Genomic DNA, 19,889 nt, shown 5'->3' with positions numbered 1-19,889 from the left:
AAGCTAGTGTCTCTACTTTTTTTTTCTCATTAAAAGAATGATCTATAAATGTTATATAGTCTTTGAATTCTTATTTGGTTTATATTAAGGACTTGGTTTGGTTTTGGTTAGGCTCATATAAAGAGTTTCTGTGACTAACTGGGAATAAGGCTGCTGCCCTCTCAAAACCACTGAGTAAAATGGATTATCACTGATCTTTTATTTTTTTAAAAGGCCTACACAGATCACCACATGGGCTATAAAAGACATTCATTGTGTTTCATATCAATACTGATAGAAAAGCATGGCTGCTTATTTGTTCATTCATCCACTCTTAAATATTTATTTTTCTGTACCTGAAATCAGCAGGCTATTTTTATGCAACCCCAGTTTCTTAGAACTTTCTATAGTAGAACCATCAAAAGCACCTTTCCAATTTTTTGTTAGACAAAGATGTGTGAGGAATCCAAATCCACCAACAGGTGACAGGTCTCTGCTGCTCACTTGAAGGAGTTGAGTTTACAGAAGGCTAAAACACATCCATGAAAATGGAGGCTGACTGTAAATACTCTATAGATGAATTCCTTTGGGAATTAAATGCAAGGACAGGAAGACAGGAGAGGTTCTCAGCCCATTCTTATCTGGAGAGATGGCATTTATCCACTGTCCAAAATTGCCTCAATGACTCCCATCTCCACCTCAGAAAATATGGGCAGCAGGAATCATTGAAGAGAAGAGAGTGTCTTCCAGCTATAGGGACCCTCCGCTCCATCCTCTGTCCACCTCCAGTCTGGGACCTTCTCCATCTGCCAACCCCTGCAAGTCTGACTATCAGCAGCACAATCCCTGGTCCACCACCAGCCTAAACCCAGGTCAGTTAAAGCAGCAGGATGCCCTACTCAGTGTTCGATTTGGTGTAGATTACCTGAGGATTGATTATATGTCCACAAGATCTTCTCATTTCCTAAAGAGAGGAACTATTCACAGCAGGAACTCTAACAGATGATAAACATGCTGTCAACACCCAGGCATGCACTAGGAGGCCTGCCACCAGAACAAAAGCAGAGTTATAAAGAAAGACAAGCCAAGGGAGTGAGTGTGATAGCTGGAAGGTCAGGCTCCCTCTCCGAGGACCTGCTGGGGAGGTCTGCATGTAGGAGAGGATTCCCCAGCCCCCAGGGAAGCTGAGCTTGGCTGACCTGTTCTGGGTGGGGGAATCCACTCCTAATAAGATGGGAGGCGGGATACCCATCTTACTTTGTGACTGAAACTCTGCCACGACTGGTGGAGGAGCCAAGGCTGAATCCTAAACTTAATAATATCAGGCTCTGGTTTCAAGAGCCCTTTGGATAACTCCAGAAATGCAGCACGAAAAGTACAAGGTGGAGTCCAACTTTCCACATAAAACTACTCCGGCTGCGGGCAGAGAAGGCAAGCGTGGCAGGCGGGGTCAGACACACAGGGACCAGCACCGTCACCACCAGCTGGAAAGGCCTTGTCAAGCAACAGAAATATATCGCTGTCAGTATATATTCTTTGGCTTGCAAGTCTACCATCCGGCCAGCACCCCAGCAGCTGACTGCCCACGTGCCTACCTTGCGCCGGGGTGCCAGCTTCCTTTGAGTTTTGGTGGCCGACCTGCAGTTCCCAAGGCGCTCCATTCCACCATTCTGCTGAATAGAAACTCCTTGCTCAATCATCCCGCAGGCTGAGTAGGGCAACTCGACACATCCCCAGACCCCAGGGTCGCTGACACATATCCAAGGAGCTGCTAGCTCCTGTGGTTGATCTGCTTTACCCATAGGCCAATCACCCTCTGCAGAAAAAGCTCTTTGATAGTCAAGGGCCAGGAAACTGAAAACACACTCTGAGCCCAGGAAGGTGTAAGCACACAGCAATGGAGCACCTTTTTAATTTCCCTGGATGAGTAGAGTTCAAGTTAAGATTTGGGGAATGAGAGAGGGTCGAAAAAGTTAATCTTTGGCATTCCTGCTGCTCACTTGGCTGGGCCCTCCTCAAATAACACCAAAAGGATATGTGAGTTAGGAGGACACAGAAATCAGAAGGAATCATGAAGAGGGGAGCTTCCAGGGTAAGGGCTGCAGCAAGGCTCTTAGTTACCCCAATTATTGCATCTCTCTAATTACCCCCTTGCTCTCAGAGTTCAGCAAACTGATACCCCAGTAACTCTTCTTTCTCCAACATCTAATACTATAGCAACAATTTTAAAAGAAGAAGAAAGGAACCCAGTAAGACAACACTTCAGAAAAGCTAAGAAGGTTTTAAAGAACACATACTGTGTACATAGAAAGGGCTGAGGTTTTACTGTTTTTCCAGTTAGAATATTTTACTTTCCATTAGGACAATTTTTTCACCCTGCACGTTGTTTAAAAAAAAAAAAGCACTCACACACAAAACAATGGCTTATGAATGACCCAACCTTCCAGTGGCTATGTATGTGAATGACTCTGAAGAACAAAATACCTTCAAGACAGTACTGCCAGACCACAGACTACACCTAGTTATGCTTCACATAAAGCCAGTTTGTTCTCTTTCCTAAAGAAAGCTGCAGCTTATCAGTGCAAGAGAGAAACAAAAGGAATTAGCTACAGCCTTGGAAAGAAAATGTTCACTCCATAGAGATTTTGAATGAGTCCAAGAGTTTTGGCGGGTGATGTTTCTTTGGAGGTTTTAAAGGCAAAGCTGATGTCTGTGAGAAATATTCAAAATGAGGTGGCTTCCTCTGTAGGAAATATGACATTAGAACAAAAGCCTCAGCTTACCTGGTTAAAGGTTTTCTTCTCTTTGAACATTTCCCGACTGCCTCTTCTCTTTAGAGAACTCTGAAACAGATCCAAGCAACATTCTGTTACTGAAGGGTCACACAGCACAGCTAGCACTGGTGGGGACGTACATGCATAGAACTATTTCCTCTAGAATCAGGAAACAACTCAACATTAACATTTAAAATGCAGTTGAATACATTTGGTAAGGTGCTTTACATCCTAATTATTATATTTGGAAATGCACTCCTCAATCATTTAGCTTTATGAGAAAGGAGGTGTTTTGGACAATTTGTAACAGTGGAGAGAAGGCAAGAAGAGTAAAAAGGTAGAAGTTTCAGAGCTAGATACATAGATATCTAGAGAAACTTTAATACCCAATTATGTTTTCTTTGGGCTGCTATCAAAATTAACTGATGTTTCCTGAGTGGACAGATAAAATGTGACAGGAAGAGAAAGAAGATTGGCTCTTGCTATAAAGAAAAACCTATTCTACATTGCAAACTTCTTGAAAACCCCACTCCAATTCATGATTAAACCAACATCGTAAAGATCCTATACAGCTCATAATTTATTCCTATGTTAAAGTAACCTTAACTGTGTCCTTCAATGGTCTGGGTCCCTGGCTAGTTTTCCATATAGTAGCTTCTTGCACCAAGAATCTAATGGCATTGGTTTCAATACCCCCTCCCCCATTCAAGGATACCAAAAGACTCAGATGCTCAAGTCCTTAACAGAATGATGTAATACCCATATATAATCTATGCATAGCCTCCATATATTTTACGTCACCTCTAAAAGACTTATAATACCTAAACAATGAAAATGCTACGTAAATAGCTGTTTGATAGTATCAGGTGGTAATGACAAGAGAAATGTTTGTATGTATTTGGAACTAATGCAATTTTTTTTTTTTCAATGTTTTCAACTCATGGTCGGTTGAATCCAAGGGTGCTGAATTCTCACACACAGAGGGTTGAATGTCTAGTGAAAGCACCCCAGCCATGGCTGTTTGGTGCCACTACAGGTGCACCTTTGCCCATGCCAAGCAGGAAACTGCAAACAAGTATGAAATACAAACATGAGTTTGAATACAAGGACTAAGGGATGCCTGAAATAGACCAACAGGGAGCTAGCACTCTTCTTGCTAAGATGAAGCATGAAGACAAAAAGAAACAATGGAGGAAGGAAAGCATCCCAGAGGAATACAAGATGATTTGTGGTCTCTTAATTTGAAGAGATTAAGTTGATCCTAAGGAAAGTTGAAAACAAGCAGCTGGGGAAGGGAAGCCCTGCTCACCAGCACTCAGATCCCAGCAAGCCTCTCAGAGAGCTCATCCCCATCCCGTTCACTTCCCTCTCAGCTTAGCCCCAACCCTGAAGCACAACCTGGGTTCTCTTGAACCCCAACTGAAGATGAGCTCTGACATGACTTTTGATTTTGTACCTTTGCTGTCATGCCACATCCCAAGTTTGAAAGGAGGCTCTGATGTAAGTCACTTACATTGTGGTTAGAACTCAGATTCATGGGCTGGGGACATAGCTCAGTTGGTAGAATGCCTGCCTCACATGCACGAGGCTCTGGGTTCAATCCCCAGGCACCACCGAAACAAACAAACAAACAAACAAACCCTCAAATTCCTTCATCAGTGCTATTTTACATCATATGTCTCACTCTCAGAATGCCAGGCTTTTGCCACTTATTGAAGGGATTTCAGATTAAGAAGCAATTAAAATTCTAGCTGTCCCCTAACCTCCAGGAAGCTAGAGACCTAGAGAAGAAAAAGGTAACTGAGAGAACGACCTGCAGGAAGGGAAGAAGGCCATGGAATCAGTCTGGGTTGCCTGGCAGGCTCTCCCTGGTTACCAAGGGGGATGGAGGAACCATCTTTAAATCCTGGCTGCAGAATAGGCTTGAAATATTTCCTTTTGTCTTTTTGGTAAAAGCAGGGTCAAACTACAAAGAGAACCAGTCTCCTGCAAAAGGTAGTTTAATCCTGCCTTAAGACAGACCAGAGATTATCCCATCCCACTTATTAAGTGGGCTTTCCAAGATTTTCATCTTCACACTGAAGTTAAAATCAGCTTTTCTTTGAATGAGCTGAGGGAGAAGAATATTTCCGATGACTGAAGACAGAGAAGAGTTAGAAAAAAGAAGCAGGGAAAAAAACTGCTCCCTAGGGTTTCACATGAGTGATTTAAATCTGGGTCTGTAATGACAATCAAGGCCCTCAGTATGTGCTGTCCACGAGCCACCCTGTTTCACAGTATTCTCCCAATGAACAGAAGAGAGGTTCTGTATGCCCTGGAAGAAAATCAAAGATGTGCACATGAAGTAAAAGCTAGAAATGGAGACAAAAGATTTAGCATCAAATGGGTTGTCACATTTGATACTAGAGACAGGATCACATTCTGGGTGAGGCATCCTGTGGGGGAGGGAATGAAAAAAGGGAGACCGAGGGTGGGTTCCTCCAGCCCCTCCTGATGTGTCTTGCTCCTTTGTAGATGGGCTGTAAACTATAACCCTGAGTCCTTTCAAGTAAACCACAGAATACGCTGGGAGTCGTGAGACCCCTGACACACATCCCATTCACAACAGTAAGTAGAGTGGAAGAAATTGCAAGAATTTAAGTTCACCAGGAATTTTCAGGAACCCTATGAAGGAAATTTAAAAAAAAAAAAAAAAAAAGGAAAAACTTTGTGATTGATAGAAAGTAATGTTTGCAATGGGAAGACCTTATGTTATAAAGATAGTATATTTTTCTTCCAAATCATTTTAAAAGGATGCTGTCATTTTAACCAAATTCCACTCTGTTTCCCAGTATGTAAGATGAATGCATATAATATGTACTCTGTCACACATATGTTCACATATATAATATGTATGTGTGTGATAAGCAACATCTTTATACAAATATGAATATGTGCCTTTTAAAACAAAATGTGTTTGTGAGGGTGGTAAGAGTTTGGAAGAACTTGACAAAATGATTCAAAAATTCATCTAGAACAAGGGTTTGCAAACCGTAGCCCTGGGGATAAATTAACCCACAGTCTGTTTTGTAAACAATATTTTAATAGAAGACAGCCTCCTTTATTATTGTCCATGGCTGCTCTGCACCAGAGCTGAGCACTAGTGTCAGCCCATTATGGCCTGCAAAGTCTAAAATGTTTACCACCTAGCCCTTTGCAGAGAAAGCTTGCTGAAGCTGATATAGAAAAATAAATTGGTGAAAATAGCCAAAGATACTTTGAAAAGGAAGAATAATGACAGTTGTCTTATACTAGTCAACATAGAAATAAAATATCATAGTTTGGTGCTGGAACAAAGATACACAGATTAATGGAATAAAAGAAAAAGCTCAGAAATAGCTTTGAGAAGATATGAGATTTTAACAGTCCAAACAGGTAGCATTTTAAACCAGCATTTTACACTATTCTTTTAAAAGAATGGTGTATTTTGGTGGAATAATTATACAAAACTTTAGATAAGAAAATACTCATACTACATATCAAAATTAATTCAATTACAAATTTAGATGTAAAAAAATTATAAAAGAACCAGGAAAAAATGAATTTCTATTTATTCTTTTTTTTTTTATTTTTTTATTTTTTAGTTTTTGGCGGACACAACATCTTTGTTTGTATGTGGTGCTGAGGATCGAACCCGGGCTGCACGCATGCCAGGCGAGCTCGCTACCGCTTGAGCCACATCCCCAGCCCCTCTATTTATTCTTGAGGCATGGCCTTTCCAGACATAAAAACAAAAGAAACATCCATGGAAAAAGACTAATAGATTGTTAAACATTTTTAACTTTCTTTATATACCAAAAGAAAACACTATGAATATTTAAAGGAAAACTGGAAAAAGAATTCTCTAACCCACAACAGATAAAAGAGTAATATTTTACAAGCAACAGGAGACCCATCTTTATGGGAAAATAAACAAATGGCCCCAAAATACAACTATTAGTAATTCAAATAAGATACCATGTTTTTTTTTTCACTTAGAGATTTACAGAATCAAAAAAGTAGGGTACCCAGGGTAAGCAAGCACCCTCAGAGGTGGCATTTCCATGCAGATGAACAGGTGTGGGAAGGTAGGACATGTCTTAACACGGTAATCCCACCTCTGGAAGGCACCCTGAGGACACATGCAGGATCCCATGCAAGATTTACAGGTTAGAATGCTTTTCAACAGCACCTGTGTGGCAGTGAGTGAAGATGCCGGGGTGTTACAAGGACCTTTTTTTCCTCTTCTTGTGTATATTTAGGGCAGACAAAACGATGGCTTGATTGTCTTATCTTGACATGAATGTACATATTGAAGTGATTATTACCAAGCAAGTCAACATACCCATCATCATCTCTTGGAAAATTACCAGGATACAATACAGCATTGTTAACCACCAGTCCTTATGTCGCAAGTTAGGTCTCTACACACAATGATGCTTTCAAAGAATATTGAAAGATATGAGAAATGCTCACAATACATTAAAAAGAAAATGTTGGTGACAAATAGCACATGTTTTTATCTTAATAAGGATAAAATGTTTTACAGGTGTATGTTAGGAAACTGAGCTGGAGGAAAATGCACCAAAATATTAAGTAAGGATCATCTTCAAGTGACAGAATTATGGGGAATTTTAATTCCTTTTTTGGTGGCTTTTCATAGTCCCCAAATTATCTACAGTGTGTGATACCTCCTTTAAGACAACAGAGAAGTGGGGTTGGAAGTACAGATAGAGGGTACAGCACGTGCTAAGCAATATGCAAAGGCCCTGGCTCAATCCCCAGCACCTAAATAAATGGGGGGTCATAAAATTAATACAATTTTTATCTTGAAGATATCAGAAAATAGAAACGATCATTGATCTCCCGTGTTATTAGCCTGGTCCTTCAGGTATAACCTATATGTCTATGGTTGGTTAGAAAGTCGGCTGTCATATATACCTAATTGGAATATATAAATTAATTTTTAAAAATGCATTCTGCTGTCATATATAACTAACTAGAATAAATAAATAAATATTTTTTTAAAAAAAAAAGGGGGAAAAAAAGACCAGGAAGTGTCCTGAGAGCTGAGCAAATGGGCCAGGTACCCCTCTGCGTTGCAGGTCTCCAAGCATATGGTCCCCTGGACAAGAGCCAGGTGGTCATGAGTGACAACTTCCATGCCTCCAGCAAGGTCCACATGCCTAGAGTCATCCAAAGTCCTGTCCAGCACAGAGCACTGACAGCCAAGGACTGGGTGGAGGGGGGTATAGATCCTGGGTTTAGGGACCCTGGATAATTTGTGTGAGCATTTCTGAGTTTATTTCTTTGGATGACTCAGTGATCCACTGGAGTCTCTTCCAAGAATGATGAAAGGAAAGGAAAGGGAAAATTCAGACAATCAAAAAAACACAACCCAGAATAAGGACCTGCTTGTTGATTAATTCTATAGTTTCTTTTTGAGTCTGGTCAACTGCCAGCAAATTGGCTCTACATTCCTTTTGAAAAGGGGGTGGGGAAAGCCCTTAAGTTTGTGAATCTGAAATGAATCCATCTAAGGGTGATGGATTTGCTGAATATTGAATACGATTAAATAAAATATGAAGTTAGGCAATTATTTGGACTTTCATGTCAATTCTTAATGCTTCCTATTTTAAGCCAATGTCTTCCAAGTAATTTCAGAAAAACTGACAAGCTCTCAATTGCTAAAGTGTCTCAGAGACAGACTTGAGGTTTAAGATTTAGATTGGTAATAAAAGGAGGCAAATAAAATCAGGAAACTATACAGGATGAGTCAGTATAGGAGAGAGAGCACAGATGTAGGCTGATGATTTTTAGAATTCTTACAGATTCTAATTATTTAGAAAGTCTGTTGTTTTTTGGCTGGGTTATAGCACACAGAGGAATAAAATCAGATTGAGAAAATGATGGTGACGTCTTTTTTTTCCCCCCTATTCGGATGAGGTTATCAAGATTCTGTTACTCATAATAAAATTCTCATGTAAATGCTATGAGAAGTGCAGGATGAGAGTGATCAGCTTCTTCTACAGCTGGAAACACTAGGTCTGGCTGGGAGATGCCTCCTTCCCTTTCCTCCTCGCTTGTCTTGTCAGGGAGACAAGTTCCCCTCCTGTTGGGGGCTCATTGCACCTTGCGCTGCAGTTCCTTTGCAGGATCCAAGACATACAAATCTACTCTTGGACTCAGTGGAAAATCCTGCCAAGCCATAGTGCAAAGGAAACCCTTTTTTCCTAGATCCTGTTAAGAAGACCATGATAGAGTGGTGAGCCATCAGAACCTCGCCATGACTGAGGCTGATGTAAATCCGAAGGCCTATCTGTCCCTTGCCCGCCTTACCAAGAAATGATGGGACCTCATTCAGCAGTTGTGTAACTACAAGAAGCTTCAGAAAGGAGCCAGCGAGGCCACCAAAATCCTCAACGGAGGCATCTCTGAGTTCATCTTGGTGGCAGCCAATGCTGAACCCCTGAAGATCATGCTGCACCTCCCAAAGCTATATGAAGACAAGAATGTGCCCTAAGTGTAAGTTTGTGTACTCCAAGCAGGCCCTGGGATCTGTGGGGTCTCCAGGCCTGTCATTGCTCGTTTTGTCACCATCAAAAAAGGCTCTCAACTGAAATAGCAGATCGAGTCCCTTCAGCAGTCTACTGAAAGGCTCTCAGTGTAAGCCTGTGGCCTCTGCCCTGCTTTCCCCGCCAATCTGCCACCCCCCAGGTTATGTACCATACTGTCTGTCTTAGCATGAAGTCATCAGCTTTCTATTATAAAATATTGTATTTAAAAAAAGATGCTGATATCAACCATCACCACCTGTCTGGCACTTACGCCAAGGACAATGCCAAACTCCTTATTTACACATCAGCTATGGACTAAAATGTTGATATCTCCACAATTCATATGCAGAAGCTCTAATACCCGATGTGATAGTATTATGAGGGAGGCCTTTGGGAGATAATTAGATTTGGCTGATGTCCTGAGAGTGACACCCACATGATGGGATTAATGTGCTCATAAGGAGAGGAAGAGACACCAAAGCTTCCTCCCTCTACCAAGGGAGGTTTCATCAATTGTCTACAGGTCAGGAAGGAGCCCTCACCAGAACCCAACCGCACCAAAACTACGATCTTTCACTCTGCAGTCTCCCAAACTGTGAGAAATAAATCTCTGTTGCTGAATCCACTCAGTCTATAGTATTTTGTTATAGTAACCCAAACTGACTAAGACAATATCTAACCTAAGTCTTACAAGAGGTATATACAGACAATAAAACTCAAACTTGGTCAGCAGTCAGGTAATATTTCAAGGTCCCCCAAATTTGGAGATGGGACACCAACCTGAGGCCAACTCCAAGCCTGTGGTCTTGGTCACGGCCCACAGATACTCACACCAGCCTTCCAGGGCTCTAGTAGCCCACTCTCCCAAATTTGGGTTGTTTTTCTTTTTGTTTTCTCCAGGTTTCTGAGCCCCCAGTTGCTGAGTTTTCTCATAAAAAAATAAAAATAAAAACCAAAATCTCTGCCTTTGTTTAGTAAAAGAGTCCGAAGAACTATTGTAGGAAGAGTTGCAAATTGTTATGTTCATATGGTACCTCAGGCATGGCTATGAAATAGAATTTGCTGGCACTCTGGTTACTTCTGAAAGGATCTGAGGCTGCAGACAGAAGTCCTTATTTGGAAAAGTAAGACAGAAAACTATCAACAGTGGGCAAAATACCACAAAGTCAGTGAAGAAAATTATGTTGAGACACTTTGGCTGAAGAAAGTACAGCAATAAAAGCACGTGGCTGTGGATTCAGTGGCCAAGGTCACAGAGGCAACAGCTTGACCAGCAAGCCACAGTGTCCAACACCATGGTGCCTACAGGGTCAGAGACCCCAGCACACTCAACCTATCAAGCGTCACTTTCTCTTGGTAAAAATGACAGATCACTTGTGAAAATTTGGGGAATAAAACACACATGTGCCTCACACTGTGGGCTGATCCACTGACTCATTTTAAACCCTGGAGACATATATTTCGAAAAATAAATAAACTGAAGATGATAAAGTAAAACTGTAAATTATAAATAATATACAAGGATTAAAATCAAAAGTCATAGCTATTATAAAACCATAAGGATACCAAGGTATCCTCCTCCAAACTTGAAGAACCCCAGCTCTGAATGCGCGCGCGCGCACACACACACACACACACACACACACACACACGGGCACTCAACAGCACCACCAAGCATGACATCATTTAGAATCTGCAGTTCAGAAGCCCCTACTGACTTCCTGAAGAGGGAACCAATAAGTGGCTCTTGCACAGTCACGAAAATTGAATCTACAGAGATGCATGCCATTTGCCAGTCAGAACTGATGATAAGGCTGTGTAATTTTAAAAACATAATCTGTCTTCCCTCTGGTCTACTGGAAGGAAATACACCAATCTATCAAGAAAGGCAAATTCTTTCCTAGTCAAATGAAACACTACAAAAGAGCAGCACTTTGAAAACAAAACCAAGTCAAAAACTAATGCAAACAAATATTAAAATGTTGTCCCCTTTTCAAGGAAAACTCATCATTCATTTTTTTCCAGAAGTGTGTGATGTAAAAAAAAAAATACCTTTCTTTAACTTTCAAACAAAATTACATATGAAAAAGTCCTTTGTTAAGTCTGATACTATTTTATAATAATCTACCATCACATCCTATGTACAGATTAATTTGACTCTGGGCATCCTTCTAAATAACAGAGTATGCTGTTATACTAGTAAAACTTCATGTGCACATTTGTCAAAACTCAACAAATATAAATTTAATATCTGTTCATTTCAGTATATATATGAATTAACTCAAAAAAGTTTAAGCAAAAATTGAGCTCTAACCATGTGTATGAGGAAAAAGTGAATAAATATCTATAATTTATTTTCAGATGCTTCAAAAGATGGGTTATAATAGATATAAATAGATGGCTAGATGAATAAATGTGTGATAAATCAAGTACAGTAAACGTTAATATAGAATGGAGAGGGTAGGTACATGGGTTTTCACTATAAAATTAAAGTTTGCTATGTGTTTGAAAATTTAATAAAATATTGTAAAGAAAATATTAGGCAGATGTTTTCAATCCCTGAAAACCATTAACATTGCACAGCCATTAAAAATTACAATTACTAAAAAATTTTACTAAAATTTACTAAAGACCTGGGAAATTTTTTATGAAACATCAACATTTTAAATAAAATGGATAAAAGCATACTTAATATAATCTCAACAGGATTAGATATTTTTCTCTTGGAAATGTTTGGTAGCTGACAGTTAAAAATACTAGTAGGTATTATCAATAAGTAAAAGAATTATGGCTGGCTGATTTTATTTATTTATTTATGATTCTCCAGCAATCAAAATTATTAGATGCTCCTCGACATTTTGGTAGGGTTATGCCCTGTTCATAGATTTAGAATATCAAAAATTGAAAATGCACATAGTGCACCTAACCTACTGAGCATCATAGATGAGTAACACAGGACATTGTAGAGGGTCAGTCATTTCCCCTCATGATTGCATGGGTGTTTGCCACTGCCCAGAAACACCAAAGAGGATCATACTGCACATCAGCCTGGGATAAGATCAAACTCAAAATTCCAAGTTTGGTTTCTATTGAATGTGTTTGGTTTCTTCTGCACCTCTGTTAAGTCGCATGATCCTAAGTCAAACCACTGTAAGTCAGGGACCGTCTATATATTACACTTTCAAATCAGAAATAATGTTATTTCTTAAAGACAATGGAACATATCTATAAAGCAAACACTCCAACACCTCCATTAAATCTTTGCCCTGCCTCACCTGACAGGGATGCGTAAGACTGATGGACTCGTACCAGACAGAAATAAGCAGGAAATTAAACCAGAGGATTAACCCCCAGGCAGGATTAGGTCCATGCTACTGGGGATCATCACGTACATCTTGGCACAGAGGACAAAGTAGGGACTAATGGACGTTTGGGGATAGCAAATGGAACTCTGAAACACTAATTGCCTTCCAGGCTGAAGTCTTCCCATCTGAGAAGCTCTCCTACCAGGCGAGGCCTAATAATATCCTGTCTGACTTACTGACCCGTATCCGCCTAAGATCCTTATTATCTGCAGCCACTGCTAGGTTCCATTAACTACGCACCAAAGTGTTCAGAAATATCAAACATGTCCCTGGCTGGCATCCTGCATAAAAGCCACTCCTGTCCCTTGAGTAAATTCTCATCTTCAAGCAGTGGCTCCTTTGATTCCTATCTTTAAACATCTACCAGGACACACTATTTAGGCGGGGGGCAAAATTTTTGCCCCCCAGTTTCATGATTCTTATGGAGTAAAAGTGTTCGCCCGCCCCCTTCTCCATTAACCTCTACATATCTTGGGAATTGATGATTCAATTAGGCAAGAGCTGTAACTGAGCTGCAGAGGAGGAGAAGGATGCTACCTGCTCACAGAGCATAAGGAACCCCACCCCCCCACCCCCCCAGGCCAAAGTGCTGTTCTGAGGCTGCAGAAGGGGTTGGCCAATGCTGGCCTTCTAGCTGGGTCAGTCGGTGAGGGCTTGAAATACACATGCTTCCAAAAGAAGGTAACCGGGAGCATAGGAACATCATCCAAGAACAATACCTGCCCTGGGGTTAAGGATGGGCATATAGAGCAGAGGGAGGGGCTGCCCTGGCTGGCACCTGCTCACTCTCAGCTCTGTCCTGCTGCGGATCTGCTAAGGAAAAAGCCTGCAGGGGTGGGGATACAGCTGGGAGCAGGCATTCTGCAGAAGAACACAAACAATCCTAGCTTCACACGATGAAAATCAAACAAGGCAGTTTTATTATCTGCAGGGCTGCCTTCTTTCAGTGAACATGCAGGCTAAGAAGGCTGATATCCCAAACTGAATATTTCTGCTAAAATATTATGATATTTATGAGAGAGAACATCACATACAGTTTAAAAGCATGTTCAGTTGCCAGACTAGGTGTTTCCACTGCAGCCCTTCAACAGCTAAAGCAGACAGTCACCACCTACTCCAGTCCCTGCTTCAGGACCCAAGTCCCTACCTCTGATACAGAATGGTGACAACAATACAGAAACTCCAGAGGATCCTCATAGCAGCCTGGTTCCAATAACTCATGTCCACTGAGGACAGAACATGGTAGACTGACTCACAGAACAGAAACAATGATGAAGGGGACCTCATTAGACATCATATTGTGTGCTCCTGCGGAAATGCAGGGTTGGTGTGCTCAAGAGCTGTACCTTGCTCACATATGGAATCTACTTTGTGCTTTTATCTAATTTCTTGTCTTCTAGTTGATCCAAAATCTATAACTGGCTTCTCATATGAAATTCTGTTCTCAGAAAGTCCATGAATTACCAGATCTTTATCTACAATCTATAAAATCCTGGAGGGTCTTGTGTAGGGATAGAAGAGCAAGAGTAGGCACTATTGTGCCTTGAGGCAGCAATTTCTTAGGATGGCTCCTCCTGGGGCTAGATGTGAGTCCATTTGTGCAACCAAGCTGGATTCTAAAGGTTTTTGAGTTGACAGGAAGAAGAGGCTCATCAGGAAGTACTGTCTGCCTGAAAGCCCATCAGGCTTCCTTCTCGGAAGTGGCTGACGTGGCTGTCTGCTGCGACAGAAAGGATTGAGTCTGCATGCCTACCTCTGACCTATCACCCAGCCAAGGACTACAGCACATGTTCTAGGTCCTCCTTACACTTACATCCTCTGATTTTGCTCTTCAATAAAATCACTCCCACCCAAAACAGAGAGTGAGGCTTCCCTGGAGGATGTGGGAGAAGGTTGTGTCCCATGTACACATAGCACCTTATCATTGGTCTTCGCACACTTTGTGCTGCTTAGGGCACTCATTCTCCTGAGGATGGACAGTGTGAATCATGGCCCCTCCCTCAGTAACCCAGGAGGAAACTGAGGCTCACAAAGGTTAAGTGTTTTGCCCAAAGATCTGTGGGGGAGGAGTGGATCCTTTTTCTGGGGAACTCTGCTCTACAATGTCACAGATGTTTCTTAAGCACACATGGCCACTAACAGTGCTGAGATATGGCATTGAGATGTCTCTGCTTTGCCAATCAGTCATCTGTTCAATCAGTCACCCTTCTCCCCTTCTGAAAGCACAGCACAGCATAATGTCTTTGTGCAGTCACACTGTGTGTCCATCTTTCTCATACCTCTACCCCTTTCACTGGCAGCCAGAAGCAATGCCAGTCACAGATCCAGTTCCTACCATTTCTGTGCAACCTTCCTCAGCATACCTGATTAACCACTTCAGTGTTTGTTAGGAAGGCAAACATGCTTCAGAACACTAACTGGTGTTCAGAGGGAGGGCTCTGGAGATTTAAGTGACAAATGGACTGCAGATAGGAAAATGCCAGGTTAGAAAGGCTTTCTTTTTAACACATCCCACTGGATATCAGTTGACTTCTCTTGAGCCAGCCATGCTATTCAAGCTTTGAGTCAGCAATATAGCATTTTTTTTTTTTTGGTCACATATCTCTGGATCCCACTAACTGACTTTAACTCTTCTTTTGGGTATTTTATGTGTTCTCTTTTTATCACCTCAAGTATAATAGTACCTCTGATCTCTTATGAGTTGAAAGTATAATTTCAACTGGTTGCTGAAACCTCCACAGTATGCCTTCAGAAAAACTTTTGAAAATTGAAGTTATAGTTTGTTTTGTATTAGATGCTCAACTTCATTCTGAAGTTGGCCCAATACCTTCAAGAAATTTTCACTTTTCCAGAAATCCTGTGAAAACATGTAAACTATGTGGGTAAAAGGGAAAGATGCACAAGAACACAGGATTTGGGCTGGGGGTACAGCTCAGAGGTAGAATGCCTGCGTAGGCAAGCACAGGATCCTAAGTTCAATCCCCAGCACTTCAAAAACAAAAACCAAACCAGGGGCTTCTTGTCCAGATCTAGGAAGATCACTCTTTCTATATCTTGGGGCTACTTTCTGAGGTCCTGATGTTTCAATGTCCTTATTTATGAGTGGAAATAATAGTACAAACTGCCAAATATAAAGTGTTCTTATAAGGATTAAATGAAATAATACACTCAATAAGTCATAATCATAAAAAACAAATATTAGCCTGTCAAGCAATTATGATTCTTTTCTTGGTTAATATTTTCAAGTGCTAGCTGAGTACAGTATCCAAAGTACATGTATGAAGACATGAATTGATATAAACATACTTTATATACAAACAAAAATACAAAAAATTGTGTTTTATATGTGTAATAAGAATTGTGATGCATTCTGCTGTCATGTACTTAAAAAATAAAAGAAATTAAAAAAAAAAAAAAGAACACAGGGGTGGCAGTCCCAGCTACTCAGGAGGCTGAAGCAGGAGGTCACATGAGCCCTCAATAATAACAACTTAGCTGGGCACTATGGTGCATACCTACTATCTCAGTGACTCAGGAGACTGAGGCAGGAAAATCAACAAGTTTGTGAGGTCCTCTCTCAAAATAGAAAATAAAAAGGACTGGAGATGTGGCTCAGTGGTTAAGCACCCCTGGAACTATCCCCCGCCAAAAAAAGAAAAACCAACAAATTAATGTTAATCAGCCTATCCTTTTTTATTTTGGAAAAATATAGAAAAAAATCCATTATTAATCATTCTAGCTTTCTTTTCTCTTTAGAAAACCAATGTTTTCTAAATGTTTGGGAGGAAAGCTTTTTTTAGTCTCCATGGAAAATGTGTATTTGGAGTATAAATTTTTTCACCTGTGTGGTTTCTGCATATTCTTTTTTTTTTTTTTTTTGTATTTGGAACAGAATTTATACAATCTAGAACCCTGACTTCACATCACAGGTCATATAATGTCTACTGTAAAAATGACTTACCATTGGGGCTGGGGTTATGGCTCAGCGGTACAGCGCTGCTCACCTCACATGTATGAGGCCCTGGGTTCAATCCTCAGCATCACAAAAAAATAAATAAAAATAAAGGTATTGTGTCCAACTACAACTAAGGAATAATTTTTTTAAAAAAAATGCCTTACCCTTGTCTGTTAATAATTCATAGGAGAAATTTTAACTTAACAACAACAAAACCCTCTCCCACAGTAAACAGGTATTATTTCTATCTGAGAAATGTTTTCCACAATGCAATTAAGTATATCAAGAGTCAATCACAGAAATGGTTTCACTCACGATTTATGGGATGAGTCAAACCACTAAGAGAAAAATGATGATGTACACTCTCCACTATTAGGTCCTAATTGTTAAAGAAGAGAGTCTCTTCTTGGTGACTGACAGGTTTAGGTTTTTTCCTACAGCATATTAAAATAAAATGAACAATAAGGCTGAGAGAGATTGGTTAACTGCAGGACACATAAAAGCACTAAGGTGAAGAAAGGGAAATACAAAGAGATGAGGAAACCTCTTCCATAGAACAGCTCCTGCCTCTGGCTTTAGGTAGAGATTGAGACACACAGTGTGACATGGAATGGGCTGGACAGTCTCCTTTATGGTTGTGACATCAGCCAGATATTCAAATACACGAAAACTTCCCTTGATATGAACCAACATCCAGTCGGAAAAATGAGGAAAATCTTAGATGACATCCTGCGGGGCTTCACAACAAGTTAAATCTTCATGTTCTAGGTTGGTACCATGGCAGGAGCCCCCGATCAACCGCCTCTCATCTGGCCCAGGATGTCCCCTCAATAGCCTGCTCCTTTCTTAGACATTTTTTCTCTTCCTCTATTTCTAATCCTCCCATCATTTCTGGGTTTCAGTTCTGTTTTCTTCCACACAAACTGAAAACCAGGCAGAACAACTCAGCACATACTGTCACAAGGCCTCCTTCACCGGGGACAGACACTGGATGTTTTGTTCTAAAAGAGGGCATTTTGAATGGACTTGGCTGTGAGTTAGCATTCTAGGGTGGAGAATTTCTTTGCGCACTTGGCAGGTAACTTTATTCTATCAGATGTATAGAAGACTTTCTAGGTACCAAAAAATAATCAATAAAGAAATTGATAAGGAAGAGAAAGAATATACAAAAATTGAAATATAATATGGAGTGAGGGGAGGGAGCTGACCATGGGACCAGTACAGAAGGAGCCACTTTGATGACAAGTGGACAGAGACACATCCGCCCAACCTCTGCAAAGGGGCCCAAGGGAGAAGGGGCCGCTTTCCCCATCCTTCCTAATCAACTCTTTCAACCAATTTCTTCTCACCTGTCTCCTGTAGAACCTCAAGTCTCATGCTTTTTTTGTCATCCACAGACTATCCTGCCTGCCATACCTTGTACTTCACATGCCAATGTCTCCTTGTTCCTCTCCTTGTTCCTTTGGCTACCATCACTATCGTTCCATCCCTGTGGGAGTTCCCAGGAGCCCACTCTCTGCTCTCAAGGACAAAGCCACATGGTCATCATCAACTCCCCCGTCTCCTCACTCCACATTCACAACCTGCCACCACTGCACATCATCTTTTAGGTCTTCCTTCTCCTCCCACAGTCAAAGGAAGACCTGATCACCTTGATCATTCTGTTGAAGCTCCAAAGTGATGGTGCCTCCAGAGGGTAGCTCTTCTCAATCAGTCCCTAAAGTTAGGGAGAGTGGAGGAAGCCACAGTGACAACGCCATCTAGTTTAAATGTCACCCTGCACTTGCAATGTGGCTGCTTCTCTGGCTGACATACATGTTCCATGTTGTACAGCATTTGTAGGTATGTGGTCAGTGTTACGTATGGAGGTCATAATGCAATGCAAGGTACTCATTTACAGTGACATGTGGATACATTCATCTGCCCTCTAAAAAAATCTCAACCCACAGAAAGATACCCCTTTAAAACACTAACCATCAGAAACTCAAATAGATACTCCACCAATATCCACAAATGCATTATTTACAATAGCCAAAAGATGACAGCAATCCAAGTGTCTATCACCAGATGAATGGATAAACAAAATGGAATTATATTCAGTCATAAAAAATAATAAAATTGTGTGATGCCAATTAACTTTGTTAGGTTAAAAAAAAAAAAAGACAAAACAAGGACAAATGCTGTGTGACTATATACCTTAACAAGTTCATTAAAACAGAAGACAGAATCAAAGTTACAACAGGCTGGCAGTGGGCAGTGGGAATAGTTACTGTTTAATGGGTGCTTCAAATGGCTTTGGGGGTTGATGAAAATATCCTTGAAATAGTAGTGATGGTTGCCAAACTGTTGAGTATATTTAATGCCATCCAACTAAATGCTTAAAAGGGTTAAAACTTTTATGCATACTTAGCACAATAAAAAAAACACTAATTACATCCATAATAGTCTATTTTAAGAATTGTAAAGAACACTTTCCACAAAGCTCTACATATGGATTGCTACAGCTTACATTTTAAGTGTCACTGGCAATCCCATGATTTACTGCACTTTCCATGCATATAGTACTATAGGTTCTTCTTTCCCTCCTTTTATGGCCAAGAAGCTAAGATTAGTTAGTACTGTTTTTAATCTGTAAAATACACACTCAGACGGACTCATAACTGTTTATAAAATATTTTGAACTGGAAACTTTTAAACAGAGCCCAAAACTTAGCAAGTTTTATTTTCAATCTTTTTTTTTAAATGATGGTACACATTTAAAAATTTTACTTTCTTACACCTCTCTCAAGGTAGTTTTTCCATTGACATTTCAAGGCCATAAAACTTTGATCAACTATTCCATGTATGGTTTCTTCATAAAAACTAAATTTCTCATCCCCTGATTTATTTCTGTAAAAATTTTTCCCCAAAATTTACCAGAAAATACTTGTAAGAGAAATTTTGATTGTTGATAGAATTATAAAATCTAAAGACTTCTTGTAAGTACAAGTTGTGCGCTTGCAAGAATACCTTCTACAATACTTTATATATGCGCGCGTGCACGTGCACGCACACACACACACACACACACACACACACACACACACTACTGCTTCTCATGGAAATACAGAAATAAATGAAGAAAGTAAAGGAAATTGTAAAGAATGGAGGTAAAAAGGGAAGGAAGACAAGACCAACTTCAAATATTACATTTGATTCCTGGGTATAATTTTAGCTAACAATCTCCCTTAGCCTCTGTATC

General features: G+C 40.4%; 1 protein-coding gene and 1 pseudogene across 4 annotated transcripts in view; one reads left to right on the top strand and one right to left on the bottom strand.

Annotated features, from left to right (window-relative positions):
• Mtcl1 (microtubule crosslinking factor 1) overlaps positions 1-19,889 on the bottom strand; it is a 124,685-nt gene that overhangs the window by 49,962 nt on the left and 54,834 nt on the right. For all 4 annotated transcript variants that reach the window (XM_076836777.1, XM_076836778.1, XM_076836779.1 and 1 more), the window contains exon 4: positions 2,763-2,822. In XM_076836777.1, the coding sequence (XP_076692892.1) occupies positions 2,763-2,822 (60 nt within the window). The remainder of the gene's footprint in view (positions 1-2,762; positions 2,823-19,889) is intronic.
• On the top strand, positions 9,058-9,441 carry LOC143382492 (NHP2-like protein 1 pseudogene; annotated as a pseudogene).

Source organism: Callospermophilus lateralis, chromosome 17 (assembly GCF_048772815.1).
Source record: "Callospermophilus lateralis isolate mCalLat2 chromosome 17, mCalLat2.hap1, whole genome shotgun sequence".
NCBI classification, from domain to species: domain Eukaryota; kingdom Metazoa; phylum Chordata; class Mammalia; order Rodentia; family Sciuridae; genus Callospermophilus; species Callospermophilus lateralis.
Note: the sequence above shows the minus strand (reverse complement) of the source record. Positions and strands in the feature narration are given on the sequence as shown.